Genomic DNA, 25,642 nt, shown 5'->3' with positions numbered 1-25,642 from the left:
TTGCTAGGATCTTAGGACATTTTCTAAAAACTTTCTCTCTAGAAAAGCCAGTAGAAATGGAAGTCTAGGATGATTTGCTGTGGAGGTTCTTGAGAAGAATGTACGTAGAAAATTCAAAGAATGAAAGAAGACTCAAATGACACATACAAAACCAAGAAATGTTATGAAAATTTTTTGTTTGATCAAATGTTAATTAGCTCATGGAGCAATTATTTAAAATTGGGCAGTATCCACTGGAATAAATAAATAATCCAAGTGGTTGAAAGGGAGAGGTTTAGGAGTAATATTGACTGAAATACTCAGTTGCTAAATATGTAAAGAGAAATCTTTCAGGGAATTGTCACAATTTCTATCTGACAATCACTTGCTAAAAAGTGGATTTTTCTGCTGGCTATATAATTTTGTGTTTTTCCTGGGAAATGTGCTTTGTGGCAGTGTGATCCCGCACTGTTCTCTTGCAGGATTGAACATAGAAGACAGAAATGGCCTGTATGTTTTTGTGATTTCAATAATCAGTGAAATCCCAGGGTTATGCTGTACACCATTCAGGAAGGCATCGACATCCATCTCTTCAGAACCAGTCTCTCTTACCTCCTGGCTGCACACTGGCTCTTGGAAAAAAACCATTCTGCTCAGCTCCTGAAAATCCTTGGTCTAAAAGTGCCTGTGTTATTGGCCACTTTGAACCTGCTCATCTGTCTTTTACCAGTCCTTTGCCATTTTAATTAATTATAATCAGAATGTTAGTATGAAATTTATTTAAAAAATATTTTGGTTCTAGTATTAAAAATATTGCTCTTTCATAATAATATCTGCAAGAAATTCCTTGAAGGTTTTCTGATGAATTATATTCAATTTAAATATGTCATTGCTAGCCATGTAACCAAGTAACTACTCTTAGAATAATTACCCATACCTCAAATTTAGAGAGATGTTTTTCCAAGGTCAGTAGAAATTTTTGCACGAGGACAGAAAATTAAGGGAGATCAATAACTGCATAACAATATATATATTCTAATCATGTGGAGATGCCTTCTGGGAAGTTGCTGAGAACATTTTTTTGAAAGTGAAGTGTCAAAACAGAACAGAATTTTGAAAGAGAAAACATAAAATCTGTTTTCATTCAATCTTTAAGAAATGCACATTTCATCACATACATTATGTATTATCATTTCCATTACTTAAATCTTACATGGGAAATATTACAGCTTGAGCTTAAATAGATTGAAGTTTAAATCAGTTAGCAGTAAAGTAATTAAAAAAAATATTTAAAGTTTATAAGAGCTTAAAGGTGTGTCTTTTCATAGACTGTGCTTTGGTTGAGAATAGGACATGGTCAATGCTCAAATGAGTGCTCAACGAAGTAAATGTTGCTTGCAAGGAGCAGCATCAGAAAGTGCTGTGGATATTCCATATATTTAAATCATACAAACATCTAAAACTTGATTAATTCCTCCCATGACTGACATATAAAATATGATGAAACTGTGTGCTCCTGCCTTAAGAAGGAACATGAAATGCAAGGCTGAGCTGGAATATGCAACTATTCATGTAAAATTGATGCTAAATAAAATATTACTGTAAATTACATAATGATTTGAAAATTTGAGTGATGACTAGGGAATAAATATATGGCCTTTATTCATGTTCAGTGTTTCTCATTGCTTGTTGAAAATAGGTTTCCAGGCTTGGTAAAATGTAAAGGGAAGCTATTTGACATTTTGAAATTCAAAATTAGGCTTCTTGAATTTTATTTCATTACTTTGAAAGAGAAATTTATTTCAAATGCAATGACATGCACACACAAGAAAAAATATTAAAACCTCAAACTAAATTTAAAATATTTGGATTTTTTTAGAATAATATTTAAAAAAATGAACTAATAAATCTGAACCCATTTTTTGTTTTAGCTATTCGAACTGGAAGTGAACCTCAAATGCCTTTAGTCATGCAGCAGTGTGGGCAAGCTTTTCATCCAGACATAGCTCAGCTTTGCTTTTTAAAGAAGTGTAATCTTACCATTTGACCAGAGATGAGCTCAAAGATGGTTTTAGCCATGAAAACTGTAATATACACCTCTGTAAGTGGTGTGTCTAGCAGATTGTACTTGAAACCTTAATAGGGAGAACCCAAGCATCAACAGAAAATAAAAAGTTTGTTCCTTCCCTGACTTTTCTGTGTACGTAAGCAGCAAATAAAAAGAATTGTTTTTTAATAACATGAAGATATTCTTCTAAGTTTGCCTAGTTAGATAATTTAAAGTGAAAAGTAAGAAAAAAATGTAAAGTATAAAGAAAATGAAAATTTATTGTGAATATATACCTACATTAACCTGTCAAAACTACAGTAGAATAACACTTTTAATAGTCTATCTAATAATATGCATCCAGGAAGTTGGGATATTCAGGCTGTACATGCAAGTACATCTTTGCTTTCTCATATTATTATGTAATGTATGATCAGAATCTACTCAATTAAAGATGCTATGGGAAAATAAGTGAAAGACAATGCATTCAGAAGCTGCAACTTTCAGAGAATTTTGCAACTTTTATTTTTAAACTTCCACAATTTCCTAGGCAAGGCTTACCTAAATTAGTGATAGATATTAATATAACATAGGAAGATTTTTTTCTCCAAAATTGATTGAAAGACATAAATGTTTAACACATTTTCCCAGCAAATGGTGGGGGATTCAGGTTTTAATACATTAATCTATTTGCAAAGGTACCTTCCTCATTGGTTCATGGGATGCTTTACTTTTGGTGTTGTGGAGTGTATTTTTCATGATCAAAGGTGTGTTGATTATTGTGCTGTTTGTAAGGAGGTCATCAACTGCTTTCAGTGATGGTTTGCAGTGACAAGGATTGCAGTAGCTTCACTTCCCCGTGGAACATTTTGATGATGCTAACTCAAGGAGAACATGGAATCTTCTAATGACTTCCATAGTGTCTATTTCTTTCATCTTCTTAAAAGAATGGGAATGGTACTGATTGTGTAACCTTATCTCCTGTCTCAGGTCTCCTAGAAATCCTGAACAGAAGATCATTAAACGAGTGATTGCTCTAGAAGGAGACATTATTAAGTAAGTATTTTAAGCCCTAGTCTTAGAGCCTTTATAAGAATGGTGCAGCTTTTTTAATGTATTTTAAATCAGTGTCCTAGACAACGAGTAATTTCTAGCATTTTCTGTCTCTTATAAACAAGGATGTCAGCATTGTACCTGTCTGTTTTTTAATGAGAGGAGAAATGTTACACAAAACTACTCACTCTTGTGAAATGTACATGGATACAAATAATGCTTTTTTTCTGAGAATATCTCTGCCACAAATCAAGGCAGGTAATTCTACAGCAGTTTTCAATGAGTTTATAGGGCTATGATTTTTCATTTAGAAACTCCAGCCGCTGTTTTGCACTGGGGTGGGCAAGTAGGTTGTTTTTTAGGCTTTTGTTTATTTGTTTGTTTGTTTCAGGATCTCATATTTGATATTTTATTTTATTTTATTTTATTTTATTTTATTTTATTTTATTTTATAGAAAAAAGAGCCCTCATAGATTACTGTCTTCATTGTAGTTTGTAGGCATCTTTAGGGAATATGGTGCAACTGATTTTGAGTAAATTATTCTATCAGGATAAAAATCCATTGTAGCAAGAGTAGACTCTAGAGTACTTCAAGACTTGGTTTACTCTGACAGATAGAGCTTCCTACTGGGTCTGGGTGGAAATAAATTACCACTAGGTGTAAATAAAAAGTTTTTGTGGGAACAGTATTACTTTGAAGAAAATGCTTGCTTGAAAAGGTTTCTTTTTCCCAGGTACAGAGTGGAATAGGCATACAGGTGGGAGGGTAAATCCCCGGTTTCCCATTCTAAGATGTGAATGACCCTGGGAGATCTCAGACAATATGGCAGACTGTGACTCAATTCATTTAGATAATGATTCTTGCTCTTGTGCAGTGACTGCTTGAGAAGTATTTGACAGCTGCAATTCAAATCAAGGGTTTGAATTTGATCTCAATGCACTCTAGTTAATAGCATGGGCACTGTGAAATATGTCTTTTTTTTTTTCCTCTTGCAGTCAATATAGTTCAGATTGAAAAAATCTGAATTATGTCAGTTTGAGAAACCAAAATAAATTGTTGCCTCTCTGTTGAAGCAAAATATCTAGAACAAAGGAGAAAATTTGATGTCCAAAAACTATAGAACATCTACAGCTAAAACCAGCTATCAGTTTCAAGTGCTAAAGACAGAGGAGGAGTGTGTGTACTGTCTTTTATTGACCTGTGTCCTTAAGAAGGTACTTATATTGCTGGTATTAGTGCTGTAGGTCATATAAGTGATAAGAATGTTATTCATGTTTCAGTATTCCTCATTCATTTCTGTGGCAATATCAGAAAGAGATTGCAATAAAAGGTAACTTCAAGGGTTACTTTACATTGTTCTATGTAATTAACACATTTGCCTTAATTTTTTGAAACAGAGTGTAGATTTTGATAAAAAAAGGAAATTTAATATCCTAAATTCTAGCTTTAGGAAATTAACTCTGCTATACATTCAAACTCTTTAAGACTTGGAACTTTTCATTAACATTAGTGGGTGTTCCTGGCCAAATGGACAAAGGTGTGTGGCTCAAGTGCATTCAGAATACTGATGAGCCTGCAGGTTAGTGAATCACTCATGGACACAGAAGACTGTACAATGATCCTCAGTTGTCTGTGGTAAACCTGGCTAGATTACTTTATTGATAGAAATACTGATAGAAATCTCAGAAATTCAGATGTGCATTTTTTTTAATTTGAAGATGTGAAAGTTGTCCCAGAGCTTTTTTCTGTGTGCTTGGTCTTGGCTGGGATAGAGTTAATTTCCTTCCTGTAGCTGGTACAGTGCTGTGTTTTTTTGCTCTAAAATGAGAATTATGTTGATAACAAAGTGATGCTTCAGTTTTTGCTGAGTAGCTCTTACCCTATGTCAAGGACTTTCCCATTTCCCATGCTTTGCCAGTGAGAAGGAGCACAGCAATCCAGGAAGGAGCATGGCCAGGACAGCTGACCCAACTGGCCAAAGGGATATTCCATGCCACAGAATGTCATACTCAGTGTGTAAACTGCAGGGAACTGGCTGGAGGGCACTGATCACTGCTTGGGGACGGGTGGTGAGCAATTTTATTGTGCATCACTTGCCATTCTGGAGTTTTATTCCTCTCTTTCTCTTTTCAGTAATAACAACAATAACAATAATGAAGATAGTAGAGTGAATATTACTGTATTAATTTCTGTTATTGTTATTAGCATTATATTTTATTTACTCTCCATTATTAAGCTGCTCTTTCTCAGCCTATGAAGTTTACCTTTTCTTTCCAATTCCCCTCCCTGCCCCTGGCAGGAAGGCTGGAGTGAACAAGTGGCTGTGTGGTGTTTCCTTTCCAGCTGCAATTAAATCAGACAAGTAGTATTGCCATGGTTTGAGATAAGAAGAGTGATAGGCAATATGTTCTGTGATTCTGTAGTTGTGCTTTCATAGCTGAATGAATTATCTTTATTTGATCCATTTGGAGCATGATTAGGGATAATACTAGAAAGCTGTGTTTTCTCATGTTATCAATTAAAGTAAGTTAATTAGCATTTTACTGTTTCTTAATTACTGAAAGTGATGAAAGATCAAACAGGCAGAGCCATTAGTGCCATAGGAAAGGTCTCTTATATTTTGACTTGACTTCAGGAGTTGACTCCACGGCAGAAAAATCCTGTTTTTCAAATCCTAATTCTAAAAGTATTTAATGAAATTAAAATTGTGACATTTTAAAAGTAACAATGACTGACTTAGAGTTTTTGAAAAGCTGCGTAGGTGAAAAATCTATAATAGGTCCATTTTCACCTTTTATTTTCTATTTTTCAGGTAGTCAGACATTATACTACATAATAATTTACCTTTTGAAATATAATTTGAGGCATTTCAAAATGCTACAAATGCACTGAAATAAAAACACTGTCATTGCAGTTTTCTATTCTTGTTTCCAATCTAGTTGCTAGTGCCGGTGAAGTGAGTTTGGTAGTGTCTTGTAAATCACTAGAAGCATACAGTACATGCCAAAAACCTGTAAAAGATAATTTAATTTAGATAAGCTGGTACAGCTTCTTCCTCTTCAAAAGAATTCAAAGAATGGACAAAAAAAAATCCCCAATTAGTCCTTGCGAATGAGTCTATAGGTCAGCTTGTATACAGACAATATTGCAAAGTGTAGCTCCCACAGATCAGAATTTGTTTTGTTTTCCATGGACTCACAGGAGAATTAACTTTAAGTAGAAAATCGGTTCCTGAAAATTGTTTAAATGATAAGTCTTCCAAAGGAGGCCTTATTTTAAAAGTCAATATAATCTAATTTGTTAAAAATGAATGTTGGTATTATAAAACACTTGGAATAACTTGAAATTAAACTTATTTATCTTATATGCATTACTGGTAATTCAAAAATCTATAGTAATCTTTCACAGATGAGTTATGGTATGTTTTCAGCAACAAAAATAAATGATGGTTAATGCGAAGGAAATCAAAATTGGTGTTAAGCTAGTAAAATTTGAAATTAAGTCGATTCAGTACCTTGCTGAACTAATTTGTTTTCCTCCTGTCTGTCACAGTTCCACAGGTCTGCAAGAGCTTGGTGTGCCTGTTATGTTCTTTTCATCTATTTGTTTGCTTCTTAATACTGTACCTGAGTTAAGAATGATTAGTGAGCCTCTAGGAAGAGTAATTCTTTTAAAAAAAGGTTATGTCTGGCAATATTGTTAGACTCTTCAGGAGTTAGTGTTCTGAGCTGAATGCTTCAGGAAAATGTTGTGTGTGTTTACATGTTGCAACTTGCAAAATTGCTCTGAATATGTGAAAAAGGAAATAGTCCTTGTTTCTCAAAGCATGACAATGCAGACATAGATCATTGCATTATTAAACCATAGGTCTAAACCAACTTTTCAACAAAAACTTTTCAACTTTTATTACAAGGTTTATTATTAAGTTGTAGAAACTACTGCCACAGAAAGTTAGGAATGAAAGAGGTATAATGGGATTTGAAAAAGGGTAGAGAATTAATAGAAATAAACCCCATCCATCAGTAGCTATTAAATGCAGCAATCACTTTTATCAACTTTATGTACTCTGTTGTCGAGTTCATGCAGGCTGTTATATTTTTTCCAATCAAATATCCCATACTTCCTTAAATTATAAGCAAAATTTCATCATTCTGTCCACTTATTGGAGAAAGCTTTCAGCTTCAAACTGTAATTACACCATGTGGGTGTTTAGTTGCTTTTTTTTATTCTCAGAGAGTTGGTGTCAGATGCATCCAGTATCCCTTTAGTGTGAAAAAGACAATCATGAAGGGTTTTTTTATTGTTTTGGGGCTTTTTTGTTTTACTGAATCAACTCAATTTTGTCAGATATTTGGCTGCCATTTTTTTTTTCATTGAGGTCCAGGGATGATTTTCCCACAAAATAGCTGTCTTCACACAGAGACCATACTCCTGGAAAACAGCTTGTATTAGATTTTACCAAAAAATCTGTGCCTGCCTCTAGAAAGCAGAGCAGCCTTAAGAAAAACTCAGATTTGCCAGTGTTGGAACCCAAGAATGTCTCTGTAGATAACATCTTCAAGGCAATCACCTGGCAGGAATTACATACAAACCTTTGCTATTTAATCATACAGAAGCAATTTATGTTCACTAGTGCTGTAGCAAGACTCTATTTGTTCCCTCTTTGCTTACTGCCCCCAGCACATAGGCCCCTGGTAACTATTGTGGGGTACTGCTTATGTGGTAAGGTACTGCTTGCAATGGCTCGTAGTTAGAATAGGAAAATGGATTATCAGTGAAACACATTAAAATCTAGAAATCACAGTAGATGATGACACACAGGGTATGTTTATGGCTGTGTTCTATTCTCTTTGTCAAAGTCTGCTTTGTCTTTGGGTTGTGAATATAAATTTGTGAGTGGTCAGATCCACATTGACAGGAGTGGTAGATCAGCAGAAGTGAGAACAGGTTGTACTCTACAGAGACACAGCAAGGTCCTCATACAAATTTTGCAATATCTTTTATATTGACTGTCTTCTTCATATTGTTCTGTCTTGGTTCTTTATGTATCTAAAGGACATAGTAGCAGTTAAATTACCTTAGATAAAGTCTCTTCATCCTCTAAAATATTCTTATTCTGTGTGCACAGAATATATATGTCACCAGTTTATATATCTCTGCAATTTATTTGGTAGTACTTACCGTTAGGTACTGATGGGATTTTTTTTTAGCCAATGAAAGGTTTCTTTTAGGTTCAGCTATACTGCTCTGTTATGACTCTTTATCATTGATTGTATTCTTGCAAGTCTCCTAAATAGAGTTTCCATTGATTTTTATTCTATTTCCGTACACAGAGTCCTTGCATGACTGGACTCCATTTCTGTAAATGCAAATGATGGGAATGTATATTGGTGCAGCATCTTTAACCCAGAAAAATAAATTGAGAAATGCACAATGATGATTTTCTGTATCCATAATGAATTTTTAAGGTTCTGTCAATCTGTAGGCCCAATAGTAAAGGTACAAAAAGCTGGATTTCTGAAATTTGGCATTATGACCAAGGCTGTGATACACACATGTTTTATGAAAAGAAAAATACCATTGTGTCCTAGACCACACATAGATTTCAGTGTGCATTTTGGGGCAGAAAGACAAAAGTAATACATAACAAGTACAGCAGAGGGCCCCACGCCCTCAAACTCAGCATGGGCAGCAGCAGTTGCCCTGCCAGGAGATGTTGGCCCAATGGGGCTTGTTCAGCCTGGAGAAGAGACAGCTTTGGGGTGACCTAACAGAAAGCCCTCAGTACCCATGGGGAAGTTGCCAAGAAGGTAGAGATAAGCCTAGTGGTGCACTGGCCATAGGAGTTCAGACCAGATTAAAAACCCCTTCTCTTTGAGGATGGTCAGGCAATGGGGCTATTGCCACAAGAGCTGTGCCCTCCATCCTTGGAGGTGTGCAAGGCCTGACTGAATAAAGCCCTCAATAATGGACCTCGTAGCTCACCCTGGTTTTGGCAGGGGTTTGGATTGTGACCTCCTGATGAATCCTGCAACCTGAACTATCCTATGATTCTTCGACAGCACATACTAATTTTCAAATGTATGACTTCACATTTAGATGAATGTTTTCTCTGTTGTAAGCTTAAAAAAATGCAGTGTAGTCATCTCATTTAAGACAGCATGTCTTTCATAGATATTTTTCTTTAAAGAAACACATTTGATTTCTGTTTCACTGAAAGTTGATTTGCTGCCAAGGCATCAGATGGTTAGAAAAGACATTCATACAACTAGAATCATCCCAATGGGAAGCTCAATAGGTTGTCTTTAAAAAGATTTTAAAAAGTGAGCAGTGAGAGACTAAAATGCGTTAACACTAAAAATCCAGTAGTTAATAAAATGCCATCATGTATTTCAACTTTAAAAAATTACTAAAAATTACTTTTTTTTTTGCAACCTATGGGTACAAATGTCATTGATCATCTGAAATTCGGCCTTGAAATCCATACTTAGACATCAGAATAAAGGGTGTGTTTAGTAAAAATGTTCTTTGTTCTGAACAGCTTAGAAGTGCATCTTCTTAGTGTTTAGATGTCTGGTTAAGCAGTTTGTGAATAAAAGCTTAGCTTCATTTCAACTCTGGTGCTCATCTACGTGTATTGCATTAAAAGCTTACTGTGACAAGAACAAAGATGAGGGTAGGAGGAAGGAAAGAGTATTAAACCCATTTTATAGATGAGAAAGTCAGGATGAAAGATGTTGTAGGCTTATGCTTATATAAGAAGCTTGTGGAACAGATATTAACTGAGCTCCCTGGGCTCCTCATCTCAGAAAATGAACAATAAGTTCATGTATTTGTCAGCACAGATTTTTCTAGGTGTACTGGAAGGCAAACAGGTTCAAAACCTGGAAATTCATGCACTTTCCTCCTGTAAATTGAAGCTACAATTTTTATTAACTCAAGCAGTATTAGAACCAGACATATTCTTATGTTTGCAATTTGAGGAAAAACATGCTGAAACAAAATACTCTGCTCTGAATAATGTAAATAAATCTTACTGGTTATTTCATTTTAAAGCAGTGCAAAAGTCCTCTTTCTATCTTACTTGAATATATTTTGTGTGCTGAACTCAGCCAGTGACACTGTGAAAGAGTTGTATCCACATACCAGAATGAGTAGAAAACCATCTTGCAAGATAGTCTCAGTATGTGGTTGTTTTATTATCTGCATCCTTATTCTGGTTTCAGAGTCACAAATGATGGCTTTTTTGGTGGGTGGGGGGGGGTGTGGTGTGTGCAAGTTTCCATCTGAATTTCTTTGTCTCATTTGAAGAAAGATTTAAGCAGACTTTCTGTTCATTTAGAATTGAGTAATGGTCAGGTAACTGCAAATGACCGAGGTGGTGTTTTTTAAAGGGTTTTCTTGATCCCATTACTTTGCTACACACAGACACACCAGCCCACTCTTCCCTCCTGCCTTCCATTTCCCAGAACTGGAGATACTACTTGCTCATGTGATTGATTTAAGCTGATCATATGCATGATACTACTCCAGTCTAATGATAGAGCTAATTTCCATCTCCACACATGTGCAAGAAAACAACAACAGCTGCATCACTTTTGATGCCGTATATAGAAAAAGAGCAAAGCTTGCCTCCAATGTTCTTCCTTAATGCTCATATTTCCAATGCTTTCACCTGGGCTCCCTTTTGGAACTGCTGAAAGCAGCTTAAGTGAGCACCATGTACTTGTCATTGCAATGAGCTGACAGGGACCACATGTCTGCTTACCAACTCCAGCTGAAGCACGGTAACTTCTTAAAATGCACCGACGCTGCCGTGTGGGATCACTGAACAGACTCAGAGCATCAGAGCCTCAGCTGCTATGATGACTCTCAGCACTGCTAATGTTGAGAGAAATAGGCCAATTTGGTCTAAATGAAAATCTGGTTAAAACATTTTTTAAGGATAAGAGCATATGTAAAGAAAACATTTTTTTTGGGATTAGACAATATGTAAAGAATACAAAAAAAAGTCATCTCTTCAAAGTTCATTTTGTGCATTTAATATTTTTTCATGAAGTGGAGTAATGAATAAACAATTCTACACAGAATGAACTGATGATGCTTTAGCTATTAGTTTTTTAACTTAGAAAAATTGTGTGAATTTTCTCCTTTGTTTGTTTCATTTCTTCATGAGATTTATAGCCTGACAGTTTTTTAGTGCTCCTGCCTATTTTACTGCACTGTTTGTCAGCCGTATGAAATAATTTGCCATATTTTAATCTGAAAATTTTGACATAGTGTTTTATATTAAGGAAAAATTACAAATATATGCTGGCAGAAATATTAATTGTAAATTGTTAATTTAAAAAGATTGCCTCTATAATTTTGTGCTGCACACCAATCTGATATCCTGAATAGTTCACAACAGCAGAACAAATAAGGTTTTGAAATTGATCACCACAGTGGTTATGAGATTCAAATGAGAACAGGAGGGAAAATGACTATTATCTTTTTAAATTACTGTAGAACTGACTGTTGTTGACATTCTGCTTCTGTGGAGTAAATTGTGTGATGAAACTGTAGTGTATTTTGGGTATAATGGGTGACAAGTCATTAACTAGAGTCTCCAGCATCCGTGCAGAGGGAGAAAAAAAATATTTTTTGCTTTGCTGTAGTCTGTAGGCAGTGATTGCACAAATAATTGTTCACTGACCATTATGCCACGAGGTTTTTAATATGCAGGCAAAAAAAGGTTACGATCAACTGTATGTCATGCATTTCTAGAACTTCAGATAGATCCCAGCTAGCATGTAATGACTATGTTTCAATTTTGTATGTATAAAAAAATTAAATAAATATTTAATAATTTATAATAGCATCAATGGGAGGAAGTGATAAATGCTGAAAAAGACTGTGATAGTCTTTACTGTAGTTGAAAACCAAAATAGAGTCATCTGCTAGTAGAAGTGGGAATCTAATAAGTGATGGACCTATGAAAGAGATAAAATAGAATAATGGATGAGGAAATCACTGAAACAGGCTAGAAATGGGTATATGCCAAACAGAGGAAGATGAGTTTTAATGGATTTAGGAGAACTGACTTGTTGATTGGCTAAATTAATCACAATCCAACTGCTTGTGCAAAACCCCCAAAATTGCCTAGGTGCAGCATAATGGAAATAGAGGGCATATATAATGAAAAGGACCAGTATTGTGTGTATACACAACAGTATTATGGAGCATGTATTAATCTATTCTGATATATGTAGATATGATCATATTTAAAAGAAGATTTAGGCTTATAGTAATAAAAGTCATTGTACTGTTTCTAAAACTTATGCAGTAGTTAAAACTTTAATTAAACAGGTTTTCAAGAATGGGGAGTAGAGACTGAGTTCATAAACCAGACAGATATGCTTTGTAAATGAAGAAGAGAGCTAATTAAGCCAAGCATAGCAGCATAATATTAATTTTTAAAAACACTTCAAGTATATTTGTAGTAAATCTTGCCACAGCTACTGCATATTTCCTAATGAATTATTCTACAGTTTAGATGCATTGTGTATGCTGCCAATACTCCCTGGCCAGGTAAAAAATTGTATCCTTAGGCAGTACGTTAATGTTTATTTCAGCACAATTAACTCTTTGAGCTGAATTTATGGAAAGGTCAAAAATGACATAAGGAATCTTTGAGCACCAGAATATTTTTAATTTGTGTAAGTTTTATTCAGCTGATGTTAATTCTAGTTTCTTTGCTAGGATGCAGATGTGAATATGGAGTTCTTGCTGATCTCTATCAAGAGCTCTGTCACGTAGAATAGAGGAGGCCTCAGTTTGTTATATGTATGGAAGGCAATTAAAGGAGTTAGTGAACTGCTATATTTCCTTCCATATGAAAAAAGTATTCAACTCTGTGTTTATACATTGTCAGATAGTTAAGTTGAAAGCATTTGCTGATGTTAAGCTGCAGTTTTTCTTTGTGTTTCTGTGTTTCCTCAAACTATTTGTCTAAAAACCTTGAACATTTTAAATTATTTGAAAGATCTAATAAACCTGTTATGATGTTAATTGTTTGGTTTAGTTTCTGCATTTCTTTAAAGGAAGATTTAGTTTCCTGGTAGGTTGCAGAGAGATCCTTAATTTTTTCTTCTTCTGCTGGGAAATATTGGTGTTAGAACAGGTGCATTTAGATCACCTTTAGGTATGTTCTTCTGAGATCTCTAGTACATAGAATATGAAAATTTGGGTTAGTTTCTGAAGCAGTAACAAATACCAGAGGACTTTTTAACCAAATTATTTCCCTCTGTCAATTGAAATCCTCTTTTTTTTTTTTTTTTTTTTCTAGAGAGTATTAGAGGTATGGTTAATACTGAATTTTTCATAATTACTTTCCATCTTTCTAGGCCACATGGACTTAAACTGTTTCACCATTTTAACATCCTTATCTCTTTTACCACTATTCATGCTTGAGAATACCCAAACATGGGCAAAAAGTAGCAGACATACCAGGAATACTACATATATGTCTACTGAGTTTTGTAGAAAGTTTCTTAAAATCTGGAGTATTTGTGTTTCCGAGTATTCACTGGCTGATGAGCAGATAGGCTTTCCTGGGAGGTCCCTAAGTGATGGTATGTACAGTGTTAGTGAAGAAAACCCAAACTTTTATTGAAAATAAAATTTAAAAAAAATTTAAAAAAGGACATGTGACAGAAAGAAAAGAGGAAAGCTATACCCACAGCTAACTGGAAAAGAAGAGACTGGAATATCAGCCGGTAAGATTCTCTTTCCTATAATTTCTCCAGCAAGACAGATATTCCATTGAACACTTCCCACCATGATTATTTGGTTAAAGCAGGATCAGCTTGGTGTCCCAGCTGGCTTCCTTTACATACTAGCACCGAAATTTCTGGCTGCAACAACTGGTCAGGTTCAGATGGTGCACTCATGTAACTGTGAAGTTCTTTGCATGTATATTTCTGGAAGTTTTTAATAGGTTATTTATTGTGATAAATAACCCATAAAAAAACCCAAAAAACATAATTGTCTGCTAATGTTGTCTACTGAGCTCTACATATTCCTGACCATAAAGTTATAAACCTCAAGCTAGAAAATAAAAGGTGAAGGAAAGGTGGGAGGTGAAAGGATGAGTTAAAATCAGTCATACTATTCCTGTGAGAAACCCCGCATCAGAAACCTATCCAAATCTTGCAGTTCAGTGACACGACACCATGAGGGCAAGAGCATTTGGGAGTAAGAGGTAAAAGTATTGCCACAGCAAGACAACAAAGTCAAAAGCAGACTTCAGTTCTACAAGAGAAATGTTACAGGCTTGTAAAGGGAAAGCCCCTAGTGTTACAAACCTTAAAGCACAGGGCAACTCCCTCACCTTTCATTTCTCTGTGTATAATGTGATTTTTTTATGATTCTGAAGAACAAGGGAAGTCAGGCCTTTTTGTAGCTAATTTGACACTTGTTATTTTATGTAGAGACTTAAAAATTCTGCCTGGACAGAAATAACCATTTACTGTAAAAACATTTGCATCAACAGTTAATCAGCTGATGCAGTGCAGTATAGTTTTCCTATAACCCCCCTCCTTTTCTTTTAATTTTTAGGGAATGTGTAGGAAATTATGTTTCTGTTTTGCCTGCCCTGTCCTCAACATCATGCTCATGTATTCCCCATGTATCTCCGTAGCAATGCTCAAGTCAGTCTGTAAAACCATTTGGAGAGGTAATTGAGTTCTGGTTTTTTGTATCTTTTGATGTCCATAGCAGAGTTTAGAAGTGTTGGAAATATGATACATGATATGCAGGCATGTAAAAATAGTTTTCAACATGCCAAGGTGTCTTGGAGATCTACTTTTTAACCCAGAGTTGTCTTTTACAAGAGCTTATGATTTTATGGCAAGTTTCACCTTTTACCTGCTCAATTTTTTTCTGCTGTACTTTACTGTTAGATGCTGACTTGCTGCCTGAAGGAGGACAAGAGATTAGCATATGTTGATGAAGAATTTTTTTTCCTTAGTCTCTTAGTGATTACTTCCTTAGGTGTCTTTCTGCTATGAGCACTTTCCCTATTGTGTATTCAGTGCTGAAAGATCATCCAATTTCATATCTGAAATTGTTGCATCAAAGGTCTTCTATAATTGACTGTTGAAAATTGAGTGATGAATTTAAAAATTCTTTTGGTACGACTGTTAATTTCCAAAGGAAAACTCTTGAGTTTCACAGGCTTAATGGGTGGGATTTGGTTGCTTTAAACATACCTGTCCAGTGCCATTTGAGATGTCCTAGTTATCCTGTCTGGTTTTATAAGCTACAGTTTCAGAAAGGCACAATTCTCTTGAACATTGTGTTATCACTGCCCTTGTCATGAGGATATCTCAGCAGGCTACCTAAAATAGCACCAGTCATTTATGTGTAGGCATACAAGTCACTCTTCATAACAAATTAGATGGTTCATGAAAAGCAATTAAAAATATCATGCTGAAGTTTTGGCAAACACTCAGCAACCTTTTGGGCTTAAATCTTTGACTCATTTACTGTATGAAAATTGTTCTTTGAAATGTCTTACATGTACATAAAGTTAGCTTGGGGATGGTGGGCCCCTTTGTGGTGTAAGTAGACACCTTTTACAGCAATGAATGAAAACTATTCAACTTCAGCCCATTGTTTGTCTCCCAAGTATATACACAGGTTGATATTTGAAGGGTGATCAATAATAGAAGAGTATCCCTGATGTTAAGGTGTGTGACAAGCTTGCAGTGTGATTGTTTTCTAGTCATTATGGGGTGTGTGATTACTGGGACAGCTTCTTTACTCTGGAGAAGAAATTCTGACTATGTTGTATTACTGTGACAGCCTACAGTAATTTATATTTATAATACAGTAATTTATAATCCAAAATTTATAAGCAAGCCTTTCTAAATATTTCCTATAATGTACTTGGATTTTCAAACTAAATATATATAAATGCATTTTATAAATATGTATATGTGCTGTATACGTGAATGAGAAATAGGCCTGCCAAATTTTTAGGAATTAAAAGGTATATGATAGGTCTGCTGAAAAAAGAACTGAAAAATAGATTGAAATTAATCAGGATTCAGCTTTTCAAACCTTGTTTCTGTGTTGTCTGACTGAAACTTTCAGTCTAAATAGAACTTAAATGTGTAATATATGCTTAAACACCCTGTCTTTAATTATGAGAAATTCAAAACATCCTTACTCACTGGAGACAAATTCTGCTTAGAATAAATAGAAGCAGATTGGAGGAATAAACCTCATGTCTCTTATAGCAAGGAAAGATTGCTAAGCTGGTGTTCTCAAGTACCTGAAATGCTCTGACAGTGACAGTGGCTGGCAATAAGCATAAATTTGAAAACAAATGAAATTGCCTTTCCTCTTGTTAGGCTTTGCTTACTAAAATATGCCTTGAACAGAACATCTCTGAAAACAGGGCTTGTGTCCCTGTAGATCTGCAGAGAGAATAAAATGTTTCACTTATTCTGAAAATGAGACATTTACCAAAAATTACCCCTTAAATTCAGATTAAATTGAACATAGTTGTTTTATTTTTAACTTTTACTTCAGTTTTAAAGTACTGCAGAGATACAAGTGTGATTTGCTACAATAGTTATTTCTAATGTCAGACATGTAAACACCATCAATTGTGATCACCCTGCAAGGCTCTGTGCAGAGAGATTGCTGGATAGGTGAGCAGTTGAGAGAAAATCAGAATCATTAGTCATGTTTATTCCCTGTCAGCTTTTCAGATACTGTAATTAAGTTAGGGCTAAAGATCTTATTACTGAATGGAGTTTGTAGTCCCCAGTGGAAGATGCATTACAGGGTGAATCTCAAATTCCAAACTAAAACCTGTGATTGAAATTAGAGCTTCACAAAACAAATCTTGTTTACAAAAGAATGGAGTTCCAGCTTCATACAGATGTGTCACCGCTCCATCTCAGCCATGTTCTGATTATACCTCTCTGCTGATATTTAAAATAAAATGAGTCTCAATTTCTGACCAAATCACCATCAAGTACTTTTAATGTTGTTTTAAAAGTTTCTGTAGATCTTGACTACATAAGTCTCCAAGCCATATTTACATCAGCATAATATCAAAATCCCATTAGTTTCACATTATTTGCTACAGCAGATTAAGTCCCTGGGTAAATTTAAAACCAGATGAGTTCAGACACACAAAATCCAGTTACAAACTGCTTTATCATGAAACTGGGTCTGGCTGTGCTGCAGCACAGACCTTCAGACTGTCAAAAGGAAGAAGGAAAAACCATTAACAAAAATTAAAGAAAGACAAATGTATGTAGCAGGAAACTATTTTTATGTTACAATATTTAATGAGCATTAAAGCTAATGAGAATTCCTGAGAACACTGGGTGATAGAAAATTAATGACTTTGTGTTTTGTAATTTTCTCCAAGCTTGTTTAGTAGTTCAGTGTCACGGTGATTTTTAATGAAAACATAATGTTGATTATTTATTTATTTATTTAAAAACCTTCAGTGGATTTCTGATCATCTGATCAGAACTGGTTATAACAAGTACTCTGACCTAGAAATTTATGAAAGCAAATAAACTGTCTAGTTTAGCAAGAGATAGATTCTCCTCATTTCGGCAGTGAAATAATTAATTCCTTCTTTACTACATCCAGTCACTATGTCCTAAGTGAAAAAACTGTGTGGTTGTTGTCTGAGTCCCGTGGCAATCACTGATTCATCTCTGCTTCCAGGAACAGTGCTTGTCATTTTGTCCTTGTGAAAATGGAAAAGCTCAACAATGATGACAGTATGAGGAACTGAAAACCTGACACATTTCCTCAACTCGCTAAAAATGATAGGAGCAGATGTCATTTTTTTTTTTGCACATCTCTGGAAGTGACTCTGGAGGTCTGTCACAGCGTGGAACATCTCCACAACCACTGTGTTACAACTTTTGGGCAATGCCTGTAGCAGAAGCAGAAGCAAATTTTCTCATGAGTGTTGGCAACATGCTTTGGTTTATATAGATATTATGAAACAGTAGTTTCAGGATTTTGATATGTTATTGGATACATGATTGTATAATATACAGCTAATATGGCTGTAAATCTAATAAATCCATGTCTAACCCTAACCCTAATCCTTCTGGTTTTTGTGGCCATCGTTTCAAAAAAAAGTGGAGCATTAATCTTGAAAAAATAAAATCTGTAAAAATTGAAAATCTTCAAATATATCATAGATTTTTTTTCCTAGTATAATATTCAAATTATTTTTACATTACTTGTCTGCTTTATTACAGTGAAACTTCACAAAAATAAATTAAAGCAGAGAGTTCTAGAATTTCTAGCCCAGGAAAAGTCTATGTTAAGTATCTAATTTGTGTTTGTTTCAGTTCATTTAGAGCTGTTGTCTAAAAGAAATATCCAGATGCAAGATTTTGCTCTGGTAGATTTGATTCCCAACTAGGGGACTCCTTGTCAGTTAGATGATGAATATATGGCACTTTATCAGTATAAGGTAGAACTTGCTTTCCCTTGCAATTGCATATCTGTTATCAGTAATCCTCTTAGAATTGGAGGTGCTAAATTCAATGTAATACCTATGTGTTGGTATTCAAAGTACATCAAAATATAATAGTATCTGCCAATACAAAAAGTAGGAATATAATTTTTTCCCCCCAGTCAGTAGCATGCAATACAGCAAACTTTTTGTCCATGGAACTTCCATTACAAAAAAAAATATCAGTCAAAGAATTCATCTCCTCTAAAAGCAAATAAATAAATATATTAAAATTCATACTAGACCATGTCTTTCCTGTACTGATGCATCAGTATAGGCAGCCTGATGGAGGTGATAAAGTAGTTTGTCACATGCTTTTCACTTAAAAAGCAGAATCATTCTTGTCATCACATTTATCATGAAAATTGCAAGGTGTGAGATATTTGCTGTGAGAAGTTATAAATGAGATTAGAGTGGGGAGGATTTCTGCACCATAAAGTGAATGAAAAGGAAGAACATGCTAGTTCTACAGAAGCTAAATTTAATTACTTAACAGAAACATCATTTTAGGACATAGTAGATAATTATTCTATTCAGTATGGAAATGGAAAAGCTTCAACTGCAACTGCAGTTTGATTTTTGGGTGCACCTACAAGTTGCACACAGTGTGAGTAGATGAGGGAATGCTGAAGGAATAGGAAGATTCAGAAATATAAGATTGATGGAGGAGATCTAATAAAAAATTTCAATATGTAAGGGCTTCCTACATGATTGATATGATTAACCACTCCCTATAGCTTTAGAAATAATACAAAATTAGAATTACTGTTTGGCTTAAAGTGTTAAGAGCTGTGCATTAAATATTATGAATGATTTTATAACTAAAGGATTTTTATGAATTAGATATTGTTTTTTATAGAAATTTGTAGCATTTCTGTCTCTAGAAGGTTTTAATTCCAGGTTAAAGTAACTTTTGAAGAGATGGTTAAATTTCCTTAGCTCTGGAAATTATATGAATAGAGTTAGAAAAACAATGGTGTCTAATCTACATAGCATTTATTTCCCAATATACACCCATTGTTTTTGCTTTTGTGCAGCTCATGCTGTGTCCCTTTTCCAGCCTCTATATTTGTTTTTCCTTTCCAAGGGAAGAAGGGAAGGAGAAAATGGGATGTGCTTGTGAGTGTCATACAAACAGAGGACCAGGAATGATCTGGACAGCCAGGAAGTATCCCTGAGCCCTACAGTTCAGTGGTAGTCTGAGTATCTTAATTTTAATAGACTAAAGGGCTACTTAGAAGCCAAGAACTTAAAATACTGTGCACCACAGGGGAAACAGAGCTGAATCAGTGATAGGCTCCCATAGTAAGGCAATAAAATGAAAACAGAATGTAGAAGGTAATTTCCTTCCACAATCACAGGTTTTCAACGCGGAATGGTTTTAAAGAAATTTTCACCCATTTTCAGTGATTGCAGCTGGCAATGCAGGGAGAGGCAGTTGAAGAGGATCTGGATCTAAACTTGGGAAGTATGCTACTAACTTAAACTCCAGTTTCCCCTATTTGTTTTGTCCTCAAAACATATGGAGGTTTTGTTGTATAAAAGAATATATATGTACCCAGAAATATATATTCAGAGTGTAAAGATAAAATTATAATATGCAATATTATTAGATGTGCTTTTATATGTATATTATATATATATATATATATATATAATTTTATATTTATATTGTGTTCTCAGTTTTCTGGTGGCACGTGTGGCTGGAAGAGCAGGGTTCTCTACTGCCATCACTGCCATTTTAAAGAGTCCAAAAAGAGTCCAGTTTCACTGCAGACAAAGATGCAGCAACTACTGCAGTCAAAATTATGAGACAGAATGGAATTAAAGTCTGTTGCAGACATTAAGTTTTATCTTACTACCTGGGAGGAGGAAGGAGCACAGCTATTTACAAGACTTTTGGTAGTTTTACATGCATATATGAAAAGCACTTCTCCAGGGAAGACAGAGAAGAGAAAATATTGAGCTATTTGGATATTTTCTGAACACTCTTCCCTCTTAACTTCCCTGTTTCCCTAGAGATTCTGTGTACCGGTTTCTTTTGGCACTGCCCTTCTTCCTTTGTCCTGAGTGCTATTGGAGGAGGTCTAATTCCTTTTGGACAAAAAGTATTGTAATAAGTAATAGTGTTAATGGGAAAGGACACATTGTGCATTGAAAGGAAGGTCTGGCTAAGCATGCTTTTGCATCACATAGCATCTTTTTTTTATTGTGCTGCTAGTAACTTCTAGCACTCTACCCTCCCATTTTTTATACCACTTTTAAAAGAGATTATGATAAACCTTTGGAAGACAACCGTATTTCAAGTTTTTGCCATCATTAAAGCTTTCACCACATAAAACATAAAGATTTCCAAAATTCTATAAATGTGCATGAATCTTCTCTCTGTAAGTTTGTATGCAAATACAGTGATTTCCACTGGATAAATGTAGTTCCTGGTTACTTCCTTCTCCCTCTTATTATTCTTCACTCTTTTTCTAGAACTTTGTCTCCTTCTTTCTTCTATCACAGATGCAATAGATTTTATCGACTTTATTTTTCTGTTCTTTGTGCTCTTTAGTGAATTTTTATACTTCATCCTATTTTACTTAGTCTTTTGAATTTTTAATAATTCCTTTATATGTTACCTAGTTTATATTTTTACTTGCTTTCAAAGCTTATATCTGGTATAAAATCCAAAATTTTTTCTTTGTTTTTTTGTTCATTTTTTTTTTTCCATCACTGAATCAGATTTATGTTGTGACCCTATACTTTACAAAAATTATATTCTTGAATGTATGTCCAGGGTTTTGACTATATATTGTGCTGTCACCAAATCTGCTTTCAACTGTCCAAAGTTAAATCTTGTACTGCCACTCTGACTGTTTCTTGTAAATCTGCAATCAACAACTCCTGCTTGTTTATTCCAGGACTCTTCTTTTCTCTACATTCAGGCTGGTCTTTCTGATTCTTTCCTCAGTGTGTCACACTATCTTTGCTTGTGTTTCAGCTCACTTGAGGAACTGTGCCAAAATCCACTGCATGATTTTGTCAGTCCTAGTATCAGACTCCAATTGCACCTCCTATCTTCTCATTATAAAGAATATTTCATAGTTCTAAAATGTGTGTGGGTTCCTGTTTCTCTTCAGAAGTAAATGCAAAAGGCTGAGTATGTTTAGACTTGAGTATTGTAAGTGACTTCTCTGGTCTAGTGAATATTGGGGGACTTTGGTTCTCTTCTTCCTCATAGCTTTGTCTTTATCTTACCCCCTGGATTTGTGGGTTCATCCATAAATCATTGTGTAAATTAACATTCTTGACACTCAGCTTTTCCTTTCTTTTCCACCCTTTATCATTTGAACTTGATTCCTGCCTCTTCTCAGCCTGAGGAATGGCATTGCAAACACCATCTACTTTCTTTGGTGTTTCTGACCAAAAAAAAAAAAAGGTTCCTTAATTTCCTTCGTTTAACTGTATATAAAACATGTTTATTATAACTATTTTTAATATTTGTGACTTTACAGAAAATAGTTTTGTAGTTTTGTATTTCTTTTTTAGGATGATCTCATTGTTTCCTTGTATGCCTGTATATATACCCTGATTTGTGTCCAATGCAACTTCTATACCTCTTGGGACACAATGATAAAAAGCTGTCATATTAATTCCTAATCAGTATGGCACAGATTAGAGACACCAATAAATAAAGGCTTTATTAGGTCACAATTCCCTTTTTGCATGGGGTTCACATGTGAATCTGACCTGTATAGTTGATATTCTGTTCATATAAAAAGCTTAAAGAGTCTTTTAACACATAGCTGTTAGGACTTAGATATATTGAAGATGTATATTGAAATAGTTAAAATAGCTTCAGACCAAAAAAAAGAAGTGTGTCTCTGAAATTCTAGATAGCACTAGTGGTGTATTGCCCTATAGTGCTTTCTTTTACTAATGTCCTTAATTTTATGTGTTTGTCTCTTTTTGTTTTTGAAAATCAAATCTATGCTGTGGTAATGTGACAAAGGAAGAAAATGAAGAATAAAGTACTACAAATGAAGTGCTTTTAAACAAACTAATTAATTACATGTACCAATGCATTGACTAAGTTTGGGTTTTCAATTAGGTAACTAATTATGTTGAAACTGGCATAGCATATTTAAATAATGCCAGTGCCTCTGGCTCATCCAGTTCTCTCTAGGCTGTTATTTAAGTACACAGCTAATTCACTTGCTTTTTGGTATTACCTGTTATAATTTGAAAGCATGGTTGCATGCCTAATTAGACATATAATCTTGATATTTACATAAGCAAAATATAATTTCTTTGTATTCATTCAAGGTGCATTTTTCTACTTCACAGCAAAGTTGTCCATCAAATGCTGTGCAAAATACCTGTTAATTATTGCAGCATTCTTTAGAAAACCCCCAAAATTTCTTACTATAAAGTACAGAATTCAAACTGGGTTTGCTTGTATAATGTCTTGCAGCTATCTAGTAATTACTTTGTAATTAGTCTTTTGGTTAGCTTCTTAAATCTGGGTCCAGCCTCACGTGATCTTTTGATGTATTTGTTTATACAAAAAATTTTGACCTTACCATATAAAGAAAACTTAGAGGTTTTTTAAGAAGACAGAAAATTGGGAAATTTAGTGACTACAAGCAAATGGACCAGGATGAAATGAGGTGCAGTGTAAAGGACCAAAACATGGTTTTGGTTTTTGAAGGTTTTTTAAGCATAGACAGTTATCTCTGAGAAATAGTGTAAATCCAGCCTAATTGCCAAAGGTAAAATGAGATGATTCATGTCACCAGCATATGTTTATGAATCATGCCACCAGTTTCTTAGACCTTTTTCAAATCACAAGATACATTTTGCATGGGATCATAAAATTACTGGATTTTTTTTATATTTGATTGTTGACTTCTAAGACAAGAGAACCATATTTCTGGTAAAGAATATCAGAGTTGTCAGATCAGAATTAAAGGTAGATTCAGGGATTTTTTAGCAGAATTTTTGGTATATTAGTGGCCAGATAAACTGGATTCTAAATAATAAATATCCCTTTTCATAGCTATTTATTTGAGAAGTCTTCCAAAAGAAAATTCAGCTTGCTTACATTCACACTAGCAGGCGATACTTGTAGCATTCAGTTAAAGGAACCCATTTATGATATTGCATACACATGCAGATGTGGGAATTATTTTATCAAAATACACAGTATTGATTGCTTTTACAGTAGATGGTATTTTTATTGTTTTAAAATGAAGACAGGTACTCATTTAACATCGGGTTGTTTTTAGCGTTATATATAGGAGAGAGGCTGAGGACAATATTTGGATTTCAAAGTGGTTCTATAATTAAATTGGAGCACTTTCTATATGAATTGCATAAGAATGTTTAAAAAGCTATCATTACCTTTATCAATTCACAGATGGTGCTGAAAGAGTGGGCATCTGGTGCAGATTCCTGTCTGTAAAACCCAGCCTTTTTTTGGTGAAATCTCTTTGCTTTCACATTTACCAATCTGGGGAATATCAAAAATTAGTGAAGATAACTTTGGTCAGAACACACACCCTTCAGTAAAAATGAATTGTATCTTAGTATTTAAAAAAGATGCAGTTAAAATTTACTAATACTTAATATAGTTTTGATAAATGCAGCCTTGGAGTTTAAATGGAGTGCTCATTCTGTTTACAATTTTGTCCCTAGAGAATAGTTCCAGAGCAGCTCCTTTGTTTTTTGGTGAACAGCACAAAGCAAACAAAGATCATAAATCATACTGACTGAAAACATCAGTCCTGCTTAATGAGGCTTTAATCCGTTTTGAACAGTTGAGGTTTTTTTGCTTTTTGGATTTCTTTTGTTTAATGTAATTTCCTTTTTCTAAAATTCCTAGGGCAGGGAAAGAGGAAATATGGGCAGAACACTGCATGTCTTTTATCTAGTTTTTAGAGGAAGTAGGGATCAGGGCATTTTTTATTGCATAAGATTTTTCAAATATTGATTTATTTTTAATAAACCTTTTCTGAGCTCATTCATGATCTCATAGAGCTGGACAATCACAGAATCCCAATTATGGCTGAGGTCAGAAGTGACCTCTAGAAATCATCTAGTCTAGCTTCCCTGCCCAAACAGTGCCAGCTGCAGTAGGCTCCCCATCCCCATAAGCAAAGAAATATTTGTGGTGCAGCCACGGTATCGTGTGAGAATGAGCAATTCTGCGGACTCTCTGTAAAAGTTAACAGGTACAAGGAATTGGCACAGTCCAACTCCACAGGGTTATGAAATAAGAAGTAGAAATCCTATGGTGGGGTGCGCTGGATGGGATAGGAGCCCTGGAAAATGCTTGGGTATCTGGCTTTAAGTAATTGCTGTCCAGAAAAATGCTATTTTTTTAGCAGGTATTACACTTGTTGAATATTTATTGTGTTACATAAGGCACTAGTACAGAAAAGACAAGTAATCCTCTTCCTATGTTCTTTTCAGACAAATTTCATGAGATGGTTATGACTCAACTGTGTAAACCAGAGATTATAAGGACAGCTCTCCTCCACAACAAGATCAATATTTAGTACATTTTACTTTATTATTTTGTGGGTTTTTACACATACAAACATACATACATGCATACATATATATATTCCCCAGAAAATATTATCTTTATAGGATAAAACCACCATGATGATGATGTATTGAATTCAAAAAAATGGTTAACCAAAACTTTTTTTTCTTAATACTGTTTTCTGCAGGAAATCTTTCTCAGTGGGATTTTCAGAAAAATTTTCTTTAACTCTCTCAATTTACTATAAGTCTTTTCTCAACTCCTCTTTAGAGCAAAAGCAATTACCTTCCTTTCCTTCCTCCTTTCCTCATCTTTTGGTAACAATCTGCACAGAAAATAATACCTAACTTAGGCCTTCTTGATAGATTATTTTAGTATGTAAAAATATTGCTGCTCGAGATCCACTGTCAATTATCTGTGGTGAGTTTTCTAGAAATGCTACAATTACATTTGTACAGGGAAAAAAAATCACATAAA

The 25,642-nt window shown here is 34.6% G+C and overlaps 1 protein-coding gene across 1 annotated transcript in view; it reads left to right on the top strand.

The window, feature by feature from the left end:
* IMMP2L (inner mitochondrial membrane peptidase subunit 2) overlaps positions 1-25,642 on the top strand; it is a 403,527-nt gene that overhangs the window by 262,510 nt on the left and 115,375 nt on the right. Inside the window, exon 4 of the mRNA XM_066550494.1 lies at positions 3,017-3,082. Coding sequence (XP_066406591.1) covers positions 3,017-3,082 — 66 coding nt within the window. The remainder of the gene's footprint in view (positions 1-3,016; positions 3,083-25,642) is intronic.

This window comes from Molothrus aeneus, chromosome 5, assembly GCF_037042795.1.
Source record: "Molothrus aeneus isolate 106 chromosome 5, BPBGC_Maene_1.0, whole genome shotgun sequence".
Taxonomy (NCBI): Eukaryota; Metazoa; Chordata; class Aves; order Passeriformes; family Icteridae; genus Molothrus; species Molothrus aeneus.
This window is presented reverse-complemented; position numbering and strand designations above follow the sequence as displayed.